Source organism: Aspergillus vadensis (assembly GCF_003184925.1).
Source record: "Aspergillus vadensis CBS 113365 unplaced genomic scaffold BO88scaffold_11, whole genome shotgun sequence".
NCBI classification, from domain to species: domain Eukaryota; kingdom Fungi; phylum Ascomycota; class Eurotiomycetes; order Eurotiales; family Aspergillaceae; genus Aspergillus; species Aspergillus vadensis.
Window position 1 is genome coordinate 592,219 of NW_020292049.1, and position 20,734 is coordinate 612,952.

The 20,734-nt window shown below is 49.7% G+C and overlaps 5 protein-coding genes across 5 annotated transcripts; 4 read left to right on the plus strand and 1 right to left on the minus strand.

Annotated features, from left to right (window-relative positions):
* Positions 1 to 1,060: 1,060 nt before the first annotated feature.
* On the plus strand, positions 1,061 to 5,366 carry BO88DRAFT_404912 (putative phosphatidylserine decarboxylase Psd2). The gene is made up of 7 exons (XM_025706742.1): positions 1,061 to 1,609; positions 1,708 to 1,752; positions 1,840 to 2,055; positions 2,111 to 2,531; positions 2,583 to 4,070; positions 4,131 to 4,882; positions 4,946 to 5,366. Exons 1-7 carry the CDS (start codon positions 1,466 to 1,468, stop codon positions 5,105 to 5,107), a joined length of 3,228 nt encoding a protein of 1,075 aa, XP_025563016.1. The 5' UTR covers positions 1,061 to 1,465; the 3' UTR covers positions 5,108 to 5,366.
* Positions 5,367 to 5,942: 576 nt separating this feature from the next.
* On the plus strand, positions 5,943 to 8,292 carry BO88DRAFT_44402 (Mis12-Mtw1 family protein). Its single transcript, XM_025710066.1, has 5 exons — positions 5,943 to 6,319; positions 6,427 to 7,062; positions 7,112 to 7,276; positions 7,324 to 7,492; positions 7,547 to 8,292. Exons 1-5 carry the CDS (start codon positions 6,112 to 6,114, stop codon positions 8,124 to 8,126), a joined length of 1,758 nt encoding a protein of 585 aa, XP_025563017.1. The 5' UTR covers positions 5,943 to 6,111; the 3' UTR covers positions 8,127 to 8,292.
* A 4,100-nt stretch (positions 8,293 to 12,392) lies between these two features.
* On the minus strand, positions 12,393 to 13,300 carry BO88DRAFT_44421 (uncharacterized protein). The gene is made up of 2 exons (XM_025710087.1): positions 13,023 to 13,300; positions 12,393 to 12,974 (listed from the first exon to the last, which is right to left on the minus strand). The coding sequence occupies exons 1-2, from the start codon at positions 13,210 to 13,212 to the stop codon at positions 12,721 to 12,723; spliced, it is 444 nt and encodes a 147-aa protein (XP_025563018.1). The 5' UTR covers positions 13,213 to 13,300; the 3' UTR covers positions 12,393 to 12,720.
* Positions 13,301 to 15,136: 1,836 nt separating this feature from the next.
* Positions 15,137 to 15,769, plus strand: BO88DRAFT_44514 (uncharacterized protein). Its single transcript, XM_025710180.1, has 2 exons — positions 15,137 to 15,662; positions 15,728 to 15,769. The coding sequence occupies exon 1, from the start codon at positions 15,207 to 15,209 to the stop codon at positions 15,498 to 15,500; it is 294 nt and encodes a 97-aa protein (XP_025563019.1). The 5' UTR covers positions 15,137 to 15,206; the 3' UTR covers positions 15,501 to 15,662; positions 15,728 to 15,769.
* Positions 15,770 to 18,843, plus strand: BO88DRAFT_44515 (threonine/serine exporter family protein). Its single transcript, XM_025710185.1, has one exon. It carries the CDS (start codon positions 15,973 to 15,975, stop codon positions 18,580 to 18,582), a length of 2,610 nt encoding a protein of 869 aa, XP_025563020.1. The 5' UTR covers positions 15,770 to 15,972; the 3' UTR covers positions 18,583 to 18,843.
* Positions 18,844 to 20,734: the final 1,891 nt, after the last annotated feature.

Consider the following 20,734-nt stretch of genomic DNA (forward strand, 5'->3'; position numbering starts at 1 on the left):
CCCCTCCGTTGTCGTCTTTGCCCGAGTGAATCGCTCACGTTAGACAACATCCATTGGATGCGCCGGATCGAGGGGCAGTCGATCTACTGGATGGACTCGCTCTCATTGGATCTGAGCCTTGGATGAAACTATGAGGGGTTCTCAGATGACGTTCAGGCAGCAAGAAACGTGCTCGGCATAGTAGTAATTGGATTCCGATGTTCCGTACATAGCCAGTGGATGAACTCTCCTGATGTAGAGACTGTAGAGAGCATAGTACGAGACAGAGTTAAGACAAGTTGATCGGTGAGTGGTCCAGATGGAAGAGCTCGGAAATAGCCATAGCCACAACCCCATCCACTCTGCGAAGTAGTAGTACTAGGCTGCCAGTTTTTTCTTTTCTATTTTTTCTCCATTTCACAAGACTCATGATCACTCGCCCGGTGGGCCTGAACGTCTTATCTACCAGCTTTCCACTTCTTCCAGCACCTTCTAGCCCTATAGCATTCGACGAATTACCAGGGTCCAATTTAATAGGAGGAGTTTCAAATATCCAGGGCGTAACCGGCGGCTTCCGCAACTCCTCACTTGCTCCCGTTGTTGGGAACTGGGGATTCGCTGCAACCATTATTGAATCTTGTTGTAGCTTTCCAAAAACAGCAGAATAAATTAGAGTCTTGGGAACTCCGAGGTCCAAGTACAAGAAGGAACCCATCGAGGAGGACTCAAAAAGGGACTCATTGACTTGACTGACTGACTTAAACAGTACGACATCCACCCTCAAAACCCCACTCACAATACGAGTGCTGCTACTGCAGCTGCTGTTGTGTTTTCCTTCTCCTTTTTCCCAGACCCGGTTTCCGTCTCCATCGTCGATTATTATTATTAGTACTCCTTAGCTTGACTATTATTATCATCATCATCATCATTATTATTCCTAATATTACTACCGACCTGGTTGTTGTTGTTGGGGTGGTTCCTCCCTCCCCAGTCGTATTATTATTATTACTATTACTATTATTACAGTATTCACCCCGTCCAGTCCGTGCATTAAGCTTTCCCTCTCTTCCACCCCATTTTCGTTGTCACCGGTTTTGTGGGCGCAATGCTCCTGGCCTTGCATCTCTAGACACAAAACGGTGCCAATTGCAGGGTGGGTGAAGTTCTCCTGTTGATCCCCGTACTGTCCGATCGTGGCTCCGTCTCCTGGTTTCACTGGGCGGACCCAGACAGTAGTAGTACTTTAGATCAGCCGGCAGTTCGTCCTGACAGGCAACCACACCGTGACACCTCTTCGTCACGGTGGCCGGGGAGCTCTGGCCGCTTTTCGATGTACTATATTTTCCCATAGCCCTCCATGGCACTTGATTGATGCGATAGTTCTTCTCTAATACCGCTTTCCTTGTCCAGTTTCCCGTGTTGACGCGACGTGTCCTGTCCTCCGCCTTCGTCGAGCCTGTTTCCCCCGCACTTCCGGCCGGTCACCATGGTGCGGTTACCATTGCCACAACGTCTCAGCAGCCATCTGAGCACGAAAAGCAATAACCCCACTCCCGGTCAAAGTAGGAGTACAAGCCCGATGCGAATGCCAGAGCAGAAGCCGTTGATCCTGAAAGTCTCCGTCATTCGGGTGAGTGAGACCGTCGCATCCCACGAGCGCGCGGAGCTCTACGGAAGCTCTGACCACAGTTCCATTGATCCGCTAACCCAGGTCGCATATACCGTTAGGGACGAAATCTTGCAGCTAAGGATCGAGGAGGGACTAGTGATCCGGTGAGTTCCCCCCTTTCTCAACTAATGGCAAAAACAGTCAATCTCATGTTGAACCCTTGTGGCTGACGAAATCTTCCTCCTCTGCAGTACTTGGTAGTCACGCTCGGAGACGCACGACAATCAACACCCACAATTCCCAAGACCTTGAATCCAGAATGGAATGTGACATTCGAGATGCCAGTGGTTGGCGTACCGCTGTTGGAGTGCATTTGTTGGGACCATGATAGATTTGGCAAAGATTACCTGGGCGAGTTCGACATAGCACTGGAGGATATCTTTCAAAACGGTGACGTTCATCAGCAGGTAGGCGTCCGTTTTATGTAGCGTGATTCGAACTAAGCTGATATATGCCCTGCAGCCGAAATGGTATACACTCAAGTCCAAGCGAAAACCAACTAAAAAGAAGGACAGTATGGTCTCTGGGGAGATTCTTCTGAAATTTTCACTCCTCGACGCATCGAATCCGAACGCTTCGCCAACGGACACCTATCTCAAATTCAAAACTATGGTGTCTTCTGGAGATGAGGAGGATGATTTCCCGCAGATCCCGTCCATCACGCTGGATGATGTCGACAGAGAGGAAGAAACCTCGGATGAGACAGACGACCCTACGAAACCTGAGGTCGTTGAGAAGAGAAGACGCAGGCTACGGCTCAAGCGCTTGAAGCGCAAATCTCTTGCCGCTAGAGCCTATCAATTCTCGGGTGCTGGTAACGGAGTACAGGGTATCGTTTTCATGGAAATTGTCAAAGTGACAGATCTTCCGCCGGAACGGAATGGTAAGACGCGCCAACTGCTATGGCTCCTACTTTTTTGCTAACCCACAACAGTAACGCGCACTTCCTTTGACATGGATCCATTCGTGGTCACATCTCTCGGCAGAAAGACGCTTCGAACGCCGGTCGTGCGTCACAATCTCAACCCAGTTTACAACGAGAAGATGGTCTTTCAGGTTATGAAACACGAACAATCTTATACTATCGGGTTCACCGTCATGGACAGAGACAAGTTCTCTGGGAATGACTTTGTCGCTTCCGCTTCGTTCCCGGTCCAGACGCTGATCAAGTCCGCTCCCGAGGCCGACCCCGAAACCGGTCTATACAAATTCGTCGACCCGACTCTGGATCCCACAGGGGCCGAGCAAGGTCATTCCAGCCGGCCCTCAGAGATAAGAATTGCCATCAGCAGATCACCTTCGGCCAACAGCTTGTCAACGTCACCCAAATTTGGCACAACACCCAGAGGTTCTTCTACATCCTTATCAAGCCAGACACTGCAGGAACAGTCTTCGACATTGCTAACTCCACGGAGTATCCCTGAAATTCCCGAGAGCAGCCAGCCCTCCACCCCAACAGCGGCCAGTTTCGAAGGCGATCCGATCGGACCGCTCGAGTCGAATGGCCTTCAGGTCTATCGGATACAACTAGCCCTGAAAAACAAAGAAAGATGGGAAGATAAACACTTCCCTGAATTATTTGTCAAGGCGAAATACATGCCTTATCGTGCACTGCGGCAGCAGTTCTGGAGACTCATGCTTAGACAGTATGATGCCGATGAGAGCGGCCGGATCGATAAAGTTGAGCTCACGACAATGCTTGACACTCTTGGGTCAACCCTGAAGGAGTCTACGATCGACAGCTTCTTCGAACGGTTCAGCTCGGAGAATGAGCCCAGTGATACTATGGATCTGACATTCGACCAGGCTGTGATATGCCTGGAAGATACACTTCAGGCTCTGCAGAAAGATCCCGGCTCACCCCCAAAGAAACTCTCGCCCACGCCGTCGACAGCTAGCCGTGAGAGTGATGAACAATCAAGTGGTGATGAGCTCACCATGGAACCTCGCTCCCACAATGCCAATCCTCAGACTACTTCAGTACCGACATTGTCGAGTGATGAGCAGCCGAGTTCCACGGAGGAGGACCTCCTTCCAGATGACCTGGGAGATGAACGAGGTGTGGAACACGTTATCGAACTCCGAGAATGTCCTCTATGTCATCAACCGCGCCTCTCGTCACGCTCAGATGCCGACATTATCACACACATTGCTACCTGTGCCAGCCGGGACTGGAGACAGGTGGACAACCTCGTCATGGGTGGATTCGTCACATCGAGTCAAGCCCAGCGTAAGTGGTACACCAAGGTGATCACCAAGATCTCCTATGGCGGGTATAAGCTGGGTGCCAACTCGGCCAACATCCTCGTTCAGGATCGAATCACTGGCCAGATCAATGAAGAGCGTATGAGCGTCTATGTCCGGCTGGGAATCCGGCTTCTATATAAGGGCCTCAAGAGTCGAGAAATGGAAAAGAAGAGAAGTACGACTACCCGCTTGCGGCTTCCAGCTTGAATCGCACATAACTAACCGTCTATCACAGTCCGCAAGATCCTGAAGTCGCTCAGTATCAAACAGGGCAGGAAGTACGATGACCCGGCATCGGCCAGTCAGATCCGGGATTTTATCAATTTCCATCAACTCGATATGTCTGAGGTCTTGCTCCCAGTGGAGAAGTTCAAGAACTTCAACGAATTCTTCTACCGTGCCCTCAAGCCCGGTGCTCGGCCCTGCTCAGCCCCTGAGGAGCCTGGAATCGTAGTCTCGCCTGCTGATTGCCGAGCGGTCGTTTTTGACCGCTTGGAGGAAGCGACCGGAATCTGGGTCAAGGGTAGAGAGTTCTCCGTGGCTCGACTTTTGGGCGACGCATATCCTGAGGATGTGCAGCGCTTCAAGAATGGAGCGCTGGGAATCTTCCGTCTCGCGCCGCAGGACTACCACCGCTTCCATATCCCCGTGGACGGTGTCTTGGGCGAGCCCAAGACTATTGAAGGTGAATACTACACTGTCAACCCGATGGCGATCCGTTCTGCGTTGGACGTTTATGGCGAAAATGTGCGAGTTTTAGTACCCATTGATTCTGTCGCTCACGGCCGTGTCATGGTGGTTTGCGTGGGAGCCATGATGGTGGGAAGTACGGTCATCACACGGAAGGCGGGAGAGAAGGTCTCCCGTGCTGAAGAGCTTGGATACTTCAAGTTTGGAGGAAGCACTCTCCTGCTCCTATTTGAAGAGGGTGCTGTGAACTTCGACAGTGACCTGGTGGACAACTCAAAGGGTCCTTTGGAAACATTGGTAAGCACCCTTCCATTCTGATCCTCATACGTCATCAGTGCTAACATGCCGTGCCCGTTGCAGATTCGAGTCGGCATGTCCGTAGGCCACAGCCCTGGCGTCGCTCAATATGAGCCCGACATGCCGAAGAAGACCGAGGATGTCTCTTTGGAGGAGATGCAAGCCGCCAAGCGCCGAATCGAAGGCAGTCTGGCACCTCCGACTGATGCGGCGGCCTTCGAATAGGAGAGGAACAGCGCGTAACATGCGTGAATCTTTTCGCGATCCTCTTGAGGCGACTCAAATGATGAATTATTCATTTCGGGCGTTTACTGGTACATGATCACGGCCGGGAGCCGTCATAGCGATTTGCAGCACACTTGTAAAGAATACTTACCTACCATGACGAAGCCGAACGACTACTGGAAGCAAGCAATCATGCGGGGCTGTACACATTGATTAGATACTAGAACATACGTAATGGACATAGTTGCAAATATTGAATTTATCATATATCACAATTTCGATAGAGTAAGATAGAGTAAGTGACTTGACTGCATTTCGCGGGCCAGCGGTGTCACCCGAAACGGGCCTAGCGTCGTCCCCACGCGCCACGACCAAAACAAGCGCGTGCTGCGGCAACTCGCAAGAGCCAAATTCCCCCCGTCATCCCGACGCCAGAGCTTGGCCCTTCTGCGCAAGGAGCCCTGTGGGAGTTTCTGCCATCCTATCTTCAATCTCCATTTGCCTGTCTCAATCGGTCGCCCGCTGTCGCCGCGTCTTCTGAACGGGTGGTTGTACCGCGCAACCCGGCTATCGACAACACGTCCCTCGGACCGCCCACACCACCCCCCGTTTTGCGTCCCGTCGAAAGCTACCCGTCGACTACCTGCGACCGCGCGATCCCGCATTCCCCCAACCTATCCAAGTACCAAAAAGAAAACCGGAGGAGTCTGTCATAGGCACGATTGTCAATCCCAGCTACTTGTCGCTTGTGAATTGTTCCGGGAGTGGAAGGATTTGGCGGTGACGGAGAGGTTCCTATCAACAACAGAAGCGGGAGGAATTCTTCGCGGCCAGCTTCAGCTTCAGCTACCATTCGCGCTTGATTTCTTCCCGGCAGGAAACACAAAGTCACTGCGCGGGGCAGAACTGTATTCGACTCCTTCGCAAGTTGATATTTACGCTCCTTACTCTTTTTCATTTGTTGCCCGCTCTTACGACCCCGCTTTTTGAGTCCCGGTCCTGACATGACCGTCACTGTTTTGACTACCTCTACCACCAAGACGAAACGTCGCGAACCGTTACTGGCCCTTGATATGGCAACGTCCCAGGCGCAGGCGCGTCCTGCCGCGCCTGGAAGAAGCTCGGGGAGGAGAACGAGCGCGCGATTGAGTTTGAATAAGCAGGATCGGGGTGAGGAGAAGCTGAGTGCTGCGGAGAAGAAACGGAAGGCTGGTGAGTGACCTTGTGCGATTGGAACGAAGGGCGATCGCAGTGCCGGTGATTGTCTTATGCGATGAGGGTATTGGATGAATTGCTAATGCCTCGGCTTGGGTTTACAGTATTCGAGGAGGATATCGAGGGGTTTCAGTTCTCGCGCATCACGACCAAAAAAGCTAAGCCATCAGAGTCTAAGAAGGTACCGTCACCTGTCCCGGAAGAGCCGGCACAACCGTCACCGAGGCGAGGTCGACCGCCGAAGAAGCGGGTAGAGGAGAAGAAGACGGAGGTTACGGAGGAACCGAAGAAACAGGCTGAAGGGACTGGGAAGAGGAGAACGAGAGGCGCTGCGAAAGATTCAGTAGCTCCGGTCGAGCCTGCGCCTGAGCCGGAACCGCAACCACAACCACAGCAACAGCAACAGCGTGCTACACGCTCAACACGAAAACACGACCAAGTCGAGACAGTGCCGTTGGAGAAGAAGCGGAGGAAAGGCAGGCCGAGTAACTCGAAGACCGATGCACTTCAACAGGAGCAGCCTCAACCGCAACCGCAACCACGCAATGGCTTTGTGTCTCCAGAGCCGCAACAGTCCGGAACTGCTACTACAATTGCGCTGCCGTTGGCGGATACGCCAGTCATTCAGCGCAACAAGGAGATGCGGGGAAAGAAATCCGTGAAAGGAGGGAATCGACGGAGCAGTCTCGGGATGAGAGGACGGAGAGCCAGCTCACTGATTGACTCGGGGGCGTCTAATGGTGGGCAATTCGTGTCATGAGTGTCTGAATGATGCTAACAACGTTGCAGCATTACCGCACAAGAAGGTTGATACTGCAGATTTCTACAAGCATATCGCGGCTGATCTGCCGGAGCCTCGGAGGATGCGTCAGCTCCTGATATGGTGTGGCACGCGAGCAATGGGTGATAAGCCATCTGGGTCGCGCTCAGAAGACGAGAGCGCCCGGTTAGCCGGTACGTTTGATAATGAGGAAGTGCATGCATAAGCTAACAAATCCCAGCGCGAGTCATTCAGGAGGAGCTGCTGAAGGAGTTCTCTAGCAACTCGGAGCTTTCCAACTGGTTTGGAAGAGAGGATGCTACCCCTCCTACTCTGGTGGTCAAGAAGGAGAACCCAAAGAATATCCAAAACGCGGAGAAGATCCAGGAATTGGAAGAGCAAATACAAAGGTACGCAGTGTCTGATGGGCAGCCGCAGGCGGAAGCTAACAGTTACGTGTCAAGGCTGCAAAAAGAGCGACATGCTCTCAATGCACTCCTACGGCCAGCAGACATCCCTCGAATCAAGCCTGCACCACCCGAACAACCCGACTCCGACTCCGTTCCATTATCACAACCATCACCGCCCGAACAAATCGACCTGTCTCTATTAGCTCCGTCGCAACGAGAAATCTTTGCACAACTAAACCCCGAAGCCGCCAAACAACAACAACCAGATACCCAGCCCATGGAAACCGAGCCAGCAGGGCCCGGACCAAACCTTCTACCCCAAATGTCACCCTCTACCGTCTCCACCCGACTCTCTCGCATCACCAACTCACTCGCACCGACCCTCGACTCCCTCGCCGCTGGCATCCACGACATCGACCTCTACCGCACCATGTCCGATACAGTCTCGACCCGCATCCTCCGCATCTGCGCCGAGCGCCTCGACGAGCGCGACGCACGTCGTCGACTCGTGACAGCCGAAACCAGCGCCGACGAAACCAACAACCGTCAAGACCTCAGCCTCCGACCACGACCCCGAGAAGACCTCGGCGTGATTCTGGGGGCGTTGAGCCGGGTAGAGCGTCGTTCGACGTAGTCTCGGTATCAATCACATAGGATGACGCTTGTTACTATACATATCCATGAAAGGGAGGGACGGGAGCGGTTCATTACAACCTGTTATGTCATGTATTTGCGGACTGGGCTGTGCAGGGCAGGGCAGGGACTAGCCTTGGCGTTTGATAAATTCTAATTTCGTTTTGGTTGGCGTTGATATTTTTTCTCTTCAGCAATGGAGTTGGGGTGTGTATGAATGGACGGTTGGATGGACGGAGGAAGGACACAATACGATAGGATAGGATGGGATAAGACCTGGTCAGTAGGATGAATAAATAGTATACTACTCTCAGTACATTATCTGGATGAAGCTTAATCCTTCAGATTTATCCATTTACTTGTCCATACAAAGTAATAACAACAAGGGTACCGAGTCATCCAACACGCAATACAACATGAGTGTACTGACCATAGATAATCCCACAAGACAGACAGACAGATAGGTAGGTACTTTCTTGTAGGTGAACTACATACTAGTACTATAGATAGTATTTAGTAAATAAAGTGCTGACTAGCATACACATACACATACACATGCAAAACGCACCTAGTTTAGTCTACTTATTCTAGTCTAGTCTAGTCTAGCCTAACCTAACATCTATAGGAATTAGAAACAGATAAAACCGGTTTCTATCTCTTTCCACGCTTAGTGATTGGTGTATAGTTAGTGGTTAGTGCTTATTTTAGCTATCTTGTTTATAGTACCTACCTTTGAAAGTTTAGAAGATGTGCAGGGCGCACAAATGATCTGCAGTGGCTAAGCAAGCAGATTACTGGGGATTACGCGTCCTCAGGGATGGTGGATAAATGAACTTGCAGTTCAAAGGTGGTGGATGAATGCACATGAATGAATAAAAGAATGGATAGAAACTTGCTGAATTATCTAGAATAATGCATCATTCATTCATGGATGATTAATATGGTGGTGGTGGTGGTTTATTTTTAGATACATAGCATTATTTATATATACATACAGGTTTTTGAGGTGGTACTTATGGTATGTTTCAGCCTGGATTGATGGATGGGTTTACTTTGTAAGTAATGGAAGTGGCGATAGTACTTAAAATGAAGTATGAAGTATGAAGTAACTAGGCTTGGCTTTCTGTGTAAGTATATTTAGTCTGAAAGGGCTAAGTGGTGGTATTAGTGTGGTATATTTCCTTGTTATTGAGGTTGGAATGTGGGATTGTTTTCATTCGGTGCCAGGTAGTAAGTAAAAGAATGTTATAGAATTATAGAATGGTATAGAATAAGTACTACTTGGGGCTTTGTAGAATGAGGGGAGCAGAATAAGGTATGATGATAGAATGGTAGAATGGTAGAATGGTAGTACGTAGTAGTATTCAATTAGAAGTTCAATGCTCCGGAATCGCAGGATTCAATAGTACTACTACCTTCTTTGCCATAAGATCTAAGATATATATATATATATATGTACAGGTCCTTAAAATTGCGTCTACTAGTACTGTTAGTGATGACGAGGATGATGGTCAAATTAGTAGTAGTACTCCTTTCTAGAATATATATATATATATGTGATATCATGATGGTGTTAATTCCGATCATAGTACCTTTGACATGTGATCACATCACTGAAAGCCATGGCAATTGATACAGTTTTAAGGTCAAAATGCTAAATAAAGTTCCTGGCATCAGTGTCATATATATTTCCTACTGTCTAGTACATATCCTACTTCTACTTGTGGGATTAGTAATAGAGATTTGATGGTAATCATTCTTAGTATAGTAATGAGTCTATCTAAGAATTGATTACTTACTCAACTCATCCCTAGTCTAAGTGACAAACCTACCGGTTCTCATCCAGTTCACTAGCCTCCAAAGTAAGAACTGGTACTTAAGTAGCATACGATCCAGTGACTGTAGATCAACCCACCTAGTATTCTTCTAGAACTGCCTGCCCACTGATCAACATAGGTGATCGAATGTTTTCGTTGGGCAGCAATCAATTCTACCCCCTTCCCCTTTAATTCCCGAAAGGTTGTTTTGGTCGTTATCAGTGCAAGAAAGAAATGACGCGAGGCAGAGTGGGGAGGTAATGATCGACTAGCGGCAATGACGAGATTCCGATAGTTTCGGCTAGGTACAGTGGTTGCTGGAGTAGCGTGGCTTAGTTGCTTAGGTTTCAGAGTCTGCCGGTCAGATAGGGGATGGGTATATATCTAGGATCAGTGGTCTCAAGACGTATAGTGTATATTGTGGAGAGGATAGATAGGGTCATGTGGTTGTACCTGGTGCTGTATACCTTGTATAGTTTAGCTCGGAGCTAGACAATCTTAGGTGATTGGGTGCGTACATGATGTGATGTGGTGATCATGAAGGTTAAAGAGATTAGTAGTTGATACTATGTCTCATTATTAGCTTATTTGCCGCGTGATAATAAGGGATTAATTGCAAGTTCTTGTGTGATGAAGAGTCCGACGCACGGATGCCAAGCTAGGAGATACAAACCTTGTGTTATTCTGGTGACCTGTGTGTGTGCATGTGTTCTAGATGCACTTATCTCTGGCGACTCCTGATGAATCGCGTTATACTCTGGTTGTACTTTCTGCTGGCTCTGATTTGTACTGGATAAGGATCGAGTTGTACACGCTGCATATTATGCGGGGTTCTGATCATCAGCTGCTGAGAGGTACTGTTAGCCAGTCGGCACATTTTTCTAGAAATCTACAAGTGCCCAATCATACTACCTGGAGAATGAATCCATGTGAACGGGACTGTTATGGACGGCGAGGTCTCAAGGCCTAGATCTAACGACAGCTTGATTCCTCCGGAAGCCCGCGGACAAGCACGTCGTGTCTGATGTCAAGATAGACCAGCTGACGGCATCATGACCGATCGGAGTCTAGACAGTCACTGGAAGAAGCATCGAAGGTTCAGGTAAGAGGTGGATGGATTGGTGGAGCCCAGTCAGCCAGCAAGATGGTAGCTCGACGCTGGCCTGGACTGCTGAGGTTCCAATATTTAGCCTTTCCGGTGCTCCAGGCATCCTTGCCAAGTACCTGGTTGTGGCAAAAGCAGCACCAATGAGACTTGACGTGTGAGTCATTGAGTCAGAACTCATTGCCATTGAGATATGTTCTTCTTGTCTGAGGAAATTTGACTGCTGCTGTTGTGCCACGCGGATTGATTAGGTGGTTTGTTGCTGCAGCCGCAGATGGCCAAATGCGCGATCAGGAGAAAGGCTCCGGAGAGCATTCCAGACCATCGAGGAACATCAACTGCCCAGACAAGAATGAGAGAAAGTGTCTGACAGTCAAGTAAAGGTAAAAAAGTACATCGGGCCAGGCGGGTTCAACTGTCAAATAAGCTCTGCCCCACCCCTGACAAGGCCCGGAAAGAGTTGAACCAAGGAACCTTCTCGCCCGAGCCACCGGTGGCTGATCTACGGGCGCTGGCTGCTGGGGGCTCGTGGATGATGCCCGATAACATTCATTGTGCTACGCTGCACTGAAGAATGTGGATGCCATCATTGCACAGATGCCCAAACGATGGTTCGTCAGCATACATGTGCATCCGCCGGCTCGGCAGCCTCCCCTCCCCGGTGCCACTGGTAGAACAGACAGCCATGGTGTGTAATGTTGGCGCACTCCCGATTGCAGAATTAAGTATTGGTCCCTGCGTCGTGCAGGAGTCACAGACATCCTCGGCAGCTCTCGTTAGTGGCACAGTTGAAAGCTGAGCCATTTTGCGTTTGGGAGAAATTTGCGTTACCGTGAAAGCTGAGGAGTTGTCCAGGATGGCGCGGGGTGTACGAGGCGTCTGCTGGAGCTACGTCAATGACTAGACAACCACATGAAGAACACCATTTCTGCATCACGATGAAAGAGGGTGGTGATCCAACCACTCTGGAGCACAGAAGAATTGAGCTGAGCTCAAAGAGCCCATCGTGTAACCCCATCCCAATCCACTCCTCTTTCCCGGAAGAGCCCTTGACATTATGGGAAGGTAAGTGATACAAGCAAGCAGTGTCGGGAGCGGAGTCGAGCACAGGAGTGCAGACTTCCCAAGTACTTTGGACGATGCCGACTTGTGTAAGGCGGGGAGACCGGATTCATATTCAGTTCATCGTCAGTTTCAAGAACCTAGAAATCTCTTTGTCCTTACTACGTAGGGTAAGAGGTCTACCCAACTGAGTTTCTAATTATACCTGCCAACTTCTACTCTGCCTTGCTGTCTGATGCAGGCCAGGCAGACAAATATGGCAGTGGGGCGGTCGCATTAGCTCTGCGCATCACCGCGAAGATCATGGAGCCGGCGGATCTGCTGTGACGACGACACAGCGAGTGAGCGATTCGGGGAATGTGGATCGGCGACATTACCACCGCCATGCCGTCTGAGAGGGAACGCCCATCAGCCCAAGTAAGGAGCCGAAACGACCTACGGAGTACTTAGTTTCAACGTCCCAAGTATCACTTTTCTGATGATGATTTGTTTGCCTTGAGAGGTTCCCGTAATGCTCCGGAGTTTCTTTGCTGCCTGGAGGTCATGTTCCATAGCGACCTCATAGATAGCATCGTCAAGTAGTGTAGTACGCTATCGAAAGCCCATCGAGTCTAGAGGAAAGGAGACAAACAAGAGTTTTCAGCTACAGACGACAGCCATCGGACTGGATGGAGGGAGAGAACAGTAGAATCCTCACCGGGAATTGCCACCTGTGTATCGGCACGGCGTAATTGGGCGATCGGAGTCGAAGGAGGGGGAAAGAACTTGAAAGACAAGCAAGTGCACGGAGCAACAACAGCCTGAGGGGGGCAACACAACTCCCAATAAATGGACTTGGTTCGGCGAAGATCAAAAACCGTCATCCCTTGTGTGGATCAGCAGGGACCTTCTTGGAATTAGGAGGGGGTTTTACCAAGGCAGCCGTCCATACTATCCAGTAGTAGTCTGCAGTAGTGCCCAGAGGAAGAAAAGAAAAGGGAGGAAGTGAAATGCAGGAAGACAGATGGAGATGGAAAATGAAGAAAAGGAAAGAAAAGAAAAGGGAAGGGAAGGAAAAATGGTGGGTGGGCTAGAAGTGAACATACATTGTGCATACAGTACATACAGTACAGGCAGTCAGTCAGTCAGTGACTGATGCATCCACCCATCCATCTCCCACACCCACTCTGGCTTCCCTCCCTCCATCCAATCCCAACCTCACCTTCTCCTTTCCTCCTCCCCTCCCTTTCTCCATTTCTTTCCATCCATCCCCCCCTCTGACACAATCCACCCACCCATGTGATGAATTCCAAAGATCCCCCCGAAGCTTCGTAATCCAGCAACTTGGCTGCACCGCCGACCCACCCACGCTGCTCAAGAAACGTCCAAGACTTGCTGTTCTCTGTGAGTTGAGGATGAAATTGATCCATCGTCATCGCAATGATCAATGTCATTCCCGATCGATGGGTGCACCATTCATGCGCCGCACAAATCAGAGTACGGAGTGCACCTCCTTGCAAGCGTCTTCATCCACACCATGTCTGGCGGACCTCAAACTATCGGTCTTCAGTCTGCAATGATCGGGTAGCCGACATAGGCCCTGGGACGAGTTGGCAAAATAGACCCAAGGCTTATGGCTTGCTCCCGGAGTAGCCGCCACGGGCTCAACAGTCATAGATAGCCAGTCCAGCCTTTTCAGAGGGTCGGACTTTCGGTTTGGGGTCCGCGATCCGGTTCGGGCGCTAAAGTGGGTGATAAACCTGGGTTCCTTCTTCCGGACCCAGCCACGGTCCCACTCGGGGCTTTGAGAGAACCTGAAAAAAGAAAACAAGGGAATGAAGCTTGACCTGACGCGAGCAATTGCATTCATCAAGCTTTTCCCGCCCAATACCGCCCGCGGTAACCCATGGATCTTCCCCTTCCCTCAATGGTTCCAGAAGGCCCAGCCCAGACCTTCCAGGCACTTCAAGTTTTCCAGTCGGGCGGTGGAGTCTCCCCCCGATTGACAGGCCTCCACTTTCAGAGACAGAAAAACAAATACCAGGAGAATTATGTATTCAGCAAACAGGAAACACAAATAAAACCAACAATGACATCCACCACCACATAGATACCTTACGTGGGTCATACCGAGTAAGCAAACATGGAATCTACAGCTGCAACAGAAAAACAACAAAATCAATAGAAAGAGACACTATCACCGAGTTCTGTCCGGCAACAAGCCCAACACCACAAACTACCACCACCAATAACCACCCGGAGCAATGGAAACTACTATCAGAACCAAAGCACTCTGACGGGCTGCTATGGGTCCTGTGTTTCCAGTGGCTTCCTGCTGCAACTGCAATCCCTTTATCCGGTCTCCATCTAGGCCAAGGTGGCTTCCCCCTTGGGCCAAGTGGTACCGCATCGTGGAGCCCGTGGAACCGGTTCCGTCGATAATGCTGCCCGCATCTAAGATAGTAGCAGTAGGAAAAAGAGAAGGGAAAAAAAAAATAATAATCTCACTGCTCGCTCGCCGACGTCTAAGCGCCACTCAATTATACCGGGGGCTAGGTGTCCACTATTCTCCTCCTGCCCTCCTGATCGTGCTCATGAAGCAGCTTGGATTGAAAGCCATGTGTCTGGCTTGATGGGCTCAGCTGGTGAGCACTAGTAGCACTTCGGACACATATAACCCAGTGTATCTTATCGAAACCCGCTGGAAGAAGAGTGGGCATTTGACTTTGGATTATTTATAAGTAAGACCTTGTCCGTGTCTAGCCCTCTGGGGGTCTCTGTGATCCATCCACTCAGATTCGTCACGGTTTCAACTCTTCCGGCCAAGGCAGTGATTCGACTACCCCCAGGTGGCAACCACGCCTTGGGCACCCGAAGCAGCGTCTGATACAAAACTTCCCCTTCCCCCTACTCTCTTTGAGATCACCATCCCCTGCCCTGCCACCCCCGATGTCAGGCATAGACGCCTCGATCTTTTAACCCCGAATTGTCAATTCCTTTTTTTTTTTTTTTTTTTTTTTTTTTTTTTTTTTCATATTATTCCGCGAACTCTCGTCCGCTACACAAGGCCAAGGATAGGTCGCGCACATCCACTCTCTTCATATGACCATCGTGGTGCATGGAGCTCCGTGATTGGTCCTGTCTGTCTCTAACCCGTGTTCACATTTCCCAGATTCGGCTGCTTTCGTCCAGCGGTGCACTTCTCTTGAGCTCGTTCTCTTATCTCTCTCTCTCTCCATCATCACCTGCCGGCCCCCTTCATCCTCGTCCCTCAGGTAGGAGACCGAGTATAAGCTCCCCTCCTTTTTCGCAATCTTGCCCGGCGTCCCTCCTCACTCCGATTTCCCCTTCTATCCGACGGAGGAATTCTTTCTTTTTCAGGCTGTATCAATATTGGGCTATGTACCCGTGACGTACTTTCATTCCTTGTGGCGGGCCCTTTATCCCTTTCAACCTATCTCTGTGACATCTCTTGCTCCAAGTTCACGTTGGTGAGAAGAAGAGGGAAAAGGAAAAAGTATCACCATTCTTATCTGTGTCCGTCATTCCTTGACCTTGGCTCAAAATTTGCGAGGTGCGTTTTGTGACCAACCACATCTCATGATAATGATGCAACTTACATATTGACGCGGTTGCTAGGCTGCTGGAACAAGTTTCGCCAATCAAAACCCCTTGGACAACTTTAGGCTGCAATCTCAAGTGGCTCTCTCTTTTTCTCCGTGTTGAATTTGTTCAGGGATATCAAAATTATTGGAAAAGAGAAAAATAAGAGTGGAAGAAGAGCTATCAAATCTGGGCGAGAACAAAGCAGAGGTAACACAAAACGGACTGCAGATTCCGTGAGTTGAGACCAAGCTTCCGCCAGTCACGTAAAGCAATTAAAAATGGCTGGCGGCTATTTTGATCTGCCCATATCCTCCACCTCCAGGCGTTCGAGCCTTACTGATGTATCTGGAGGAGCAAGCAGATCATCCCCAGGGCCGCGTGTCCTGACCCCCCTACCGACCCCCAATGAGAGCTCGCAGGAGAGGTTGCCGGATCCAAGCGGAGCTCAGGGCAGGCTGAGGAATGCAGCAATCCCCAGGAGCGCGAATCGGGTCAAATTCACGGTCAGCGAAGCTGGTCTTGGCGCCAGTCCCTTTGAGTCGACGTCAGCGGCCCGGTTTGTTGGAAGGGGGTCGTCGCTACCGCAAAGACCATTGCCCACTGCCAGCATTCCATCAGCAGTTAAGGCTTCCCCTGACCCCCAATCAGTGCCTTTGATCGATATCAGCCCCAGTCCGAAAGTAGGTGTCACGGGCCTCACGGTCCACTCAGCACCCAGTTCCACGAGTGCCACTGGCGATGATGATGAGGTCAGTAATGAGAAGGGGAGGGCGATTCATTCAGCACAAGAGAGAGCCCAGCGGCTGGCATCCGTGCTGCACCAATCCTCTAAAACGCCGAAGTCCAGTCCTTGGCCTAGTCGACCGTCTTCCATCGCATCTACTCCTTCTGAGGCGGCACTACCCTTTGAGGATGGAGATGAGATTCCCATGATAAGTCTTTCCGAAAAGCAATTTGGCGATTTTTCAGACGACGATGACCTGGGCCCACTGAACGGCCGACAATCGATCCGAACTTCTCAAGCCCACCAACTAGTCAGACAAATGACTCGAAGCGATTTTGATTTTTTGAGCCGGCTCCAAGCCCCCTCGGCAGGGCTGGAGTCCGGACAAGTCACTCCCCTTGAAGAAAGGGACCCTGACGCCTATGTCGAACGACCGACACATTACCGCGGCGGCATCCTCTCCTCTTTACTCAAACTTTACGATCAACCCGGTAGCCACTATTCGCGGGGCCGGAATGCCAGCTTGCGCCGGAGCAGCACGGGAGAGTTCAGTAGTCAAGGGTTATCCCCAGACCCTACCTGGAAGTCTCAACGGCCCAGGAAGTGGTATGAAAAATCCCCTAACCAGTCGAGCACTTCGCTGGCTGGCTCGACGGCCAAGAATTCTACGAGCTCTCCAACCGCGATGCTTAAGCGCTCGCGTAGCAGTGGAGCCCTTCCAAATGTACCAAAGCGGATGGGCAAGCCGCAGCTCGAGGATGAGATTCGTATCACGGTCCAGATAGCCGAACTTCTCTCCCGTCAGGGATATCTCATCCGGCTTTGCCGGGCTTTGATGAAGTACGGTGCTCCTACCCACCGACTGGAGGAATATATGAAGATGACGGCTCGCGTCTTGGAAGTTGATGGCCAGTTTCTATATATACCTGGTTGCATGATTATCTCGTTTGATGATGCCTCTACCCACACCACCGAGGTTAGATTGGTCCGAAGTCCCCAAGGGGTTGATCTGGGCCGACTTTGCGATGTGCATCTCATTTACAAGGAGGTGATTCATGGTGTGATTGGAGTTGAGGAGGCCATTCAACGGTTGGACGAAATCCTGAAGCAGAAGAACAAGTACCCGGTTCCACTTGTTATTCTTATTTACGGATGTGCCAGCGCCTGCGTCGGTCCTTTCGCGTTCAACGCACGACCCATTGATATGCCAATCGCCTTTTTGCTCGGATGTCTTCTAGGAACCCTCCAGCTCGTACTCTCGCCACGTTCCAATCTTTACGCCAATGTTTTTGAGATCTCCGCAGCAGTCCTAACTTCGTTCTTGGCTCGGGCTTTCGGCAGCATCCGCTATGGAGATGGGCGGCTTTTCTGCTTTTCTGCTTTGGCACAATCCTCGATTGCACTGATCCTGCCTGGATACATGGTGTTGTGCGCCAGTCTGGAGTTGCAGTCGCGCAGCATTGTTGCCGGGTCTGTCCGCATGGTCTATGCCATCATCTACTCCCTCTTCCTCGGGTTCGGGATCACGATTGGAACCGCAGTCTACGGACTATTGGATGGTGATGCATCTTCGGACTACACATGCCCGCCGAGTCCCATCACCAATGAATATCTTCAGCATTTTCCTTTTGCGATCCTCTTCACCTTCTGCCTCGCAATCATCAATCAAGCGAAGTGGAAGCAGATCCCTATGATGTTGATTATATCCTTTGCAGGATACGTGACGAATTACTTTGGCACCAAGAGGTTTTATTCTAGCACTCAAATATCCGGTGCGTTGGGTGCGTTCGTCATCGGGGTCATGGGGAATCTTTACAGTCGGCTACGACACGGGTTTGCGGCTGCTGCGATGCTGCCCGCCATCTTCGTTTTGGTCCCGTCTGGTCTCGCTGCCAGCGGATCACTCATTTCAGGCATTGCAGCAGCGGAACAGATCACTACGTCGACTTCTCCTTTCGCAGTCGTCTCCAACGGGACACAAGGCTTCGTGGACGCGGCAAAGAATCTATCGAGCCCAAATTTCGATCGCGAGTTCCACGGCGTCGTTCTCGACATCGGTTACGGAATGATCCAGGTCGCAGTCGGCTTCACTGTGGGTCTGTTCCTGGCTGCCTTGGTTGTTTATCCGCTTGGAAAGAAGCGAAGTGGACTCTTCAGCTTCTAGATAATGTGCCTTGATCACATTGTTCTCTCTCTTTTACACTTGCATCTTGATTGCCTTTTGTCCTGTCTCTGATGGAGCGAATTGTCGTGTTATTCAGCGTGAATTATATTGGTCCCTTCACATGATTTTGGTTTCTTTCTGGTGTCAACCTCCTTCATTTCTCAGAAGTTCCTTACTATTTGGGCTCGCTCTTGCTATTCATGCATATATATCCGTCGTTTCTCATCCGGTTACTCTCCTTGTCTGTTCGGGTCTGATTCTTTTGATTGGATTGCAAGCGTTCCCTGGGTATATTTGTTGTACTTTGTCATCCACACAGGCGTGTGTCGATTCCTTTCTCTCTCCTGGTTTGTATCACTCATTCTTTCTCTTTGTCTTCTTCTCTGTTCAGCGTCTACAAAAGCAAAGCTACGGCGGTTCGGGTCACATGTTACAACATTTTTGGTGGGATACTAATCTTTTTGCACTGATCTGCTCCTGGTACATGCAAGTTGAGTTGATCGATATATTATACTGCGTTACTTACTTACATCTACTGCCACCACCAAAGCCAGCCCTACGACGGCTTATTATTACTAGATAGAAGATACGATACCACGAATAATGATCAACTACGAACAATACCTCGCATAGAAACCAGTCCCTCTTTGGTACAGCTTAGACCTATTCCCTGCTTTTATAAGCCTCTACTTAGCAACGAGAACATAATTCGTCCAGTATTATATATATGCCACCGTAAACCGGGGGTAGTGGTACACCCCCTCCCTGAAAAAAAAGGCCCTCTACTCAACCATCATCATGCAGCAACCCACGTACTTCGAAACCACCTTTTTCGTTATACCTTAGTAATGATAATCATAATCTTTCTCTACCCTTGCAGCCAGCCTTAGTGACTGTTGGGAAGGGGGCGGCGGCGGCGGCGGCGGCTCCAAAGGGGAAGAAGAAATAAACACATACATAACATACACATAGCTGGATGAAAGAAAGCAAGCAAGCATATTAGTAACAATCATTATTACTATTGAACGTAACTCAAGTACTAACTAGTGTCGAATCGGCAGCAGAGCCTGACGCGGGCGCGGCTGAGCTGGATATCATGTTTTATAATGTTGTGTGTTCTATCAGGTAGTAAGTAAGTAATGCTGGATTGTGTTGTTTTGGTTGGTCTCTACTACTTAAGTTACTATTATCTATCTATCTATCTATACCGAAGAAACATACTGCCTGCTAGTTACTTACTGGACTTTTATATTAACCAAGGTTTCAATGGTGTGTTCAAATAGGTGGTAGTAAGGATTAATTAGTAGTAGTATTCCGGTCTTATGAGTGCAGTGCAGCTATGCATCAATAAATCGATACAGTAATGATTGGATGAAAGGTTACAAGTACTCTCAGTATATGTAAGTTTGCATTAAGAGCAGAGTAGTAAAAGCCAAGGTCCACTTAAGCATATAGGTAGCAGTAGCCCTCTAGCATTCAGTATCCAGTAGTGTCCAAACTCTGGTCAAAAAAACAAAACAAGTAAAAGAAAGAGCATACATGACCAGATGTATGTACGTACAAGTAAGTAAATGTGTCCCCGTGTCCAGATGGACCAGTGCTAGGAAAGGAAAGGAAAGTAAAAAAAGGAAGTAGTGATGGGGTGAGAGTCAAGCACGGTCCATTACCATTTCCAGCAACACCAGTTCAAGTGGGCAGGGACGAAAACAAACAGATAAGGAAAATCTTGATTTAATGATTCTGGTCTCGTGGTTCATCAATCTGTTCAGGTCGAAGGAAAGAATAAGAAGGTGAAGAGAGAGAGAAAAGAGGGTGCGAATAATAACAGTTAGAAAAGAATTCACATTTCATCCGAGGCTTGCTTCGTCAGACAGAAAGATTGGGTCATCGACGGGGCAGAGTCCTGGCCATGTGTCCATGCACAGTGTCAAAAAGGAGAGAGAGAAGCTTAGGCTAGGGCTGAGGATCTCTCTCTCTCAGAAATCCTGCCATGACATCAAGATTAACCGTCTAGTTTATTCCGGGTAGAAATAGAACTGCGGTGCCTGCAGGAGCTCAAATCCAACAACAAGAAAAAAGTACAAACAGAAAAAAGACAATTCATCCAAGCTTTGCGCATCCGTTACGTCTCAAGTCATATTATGTACGACGT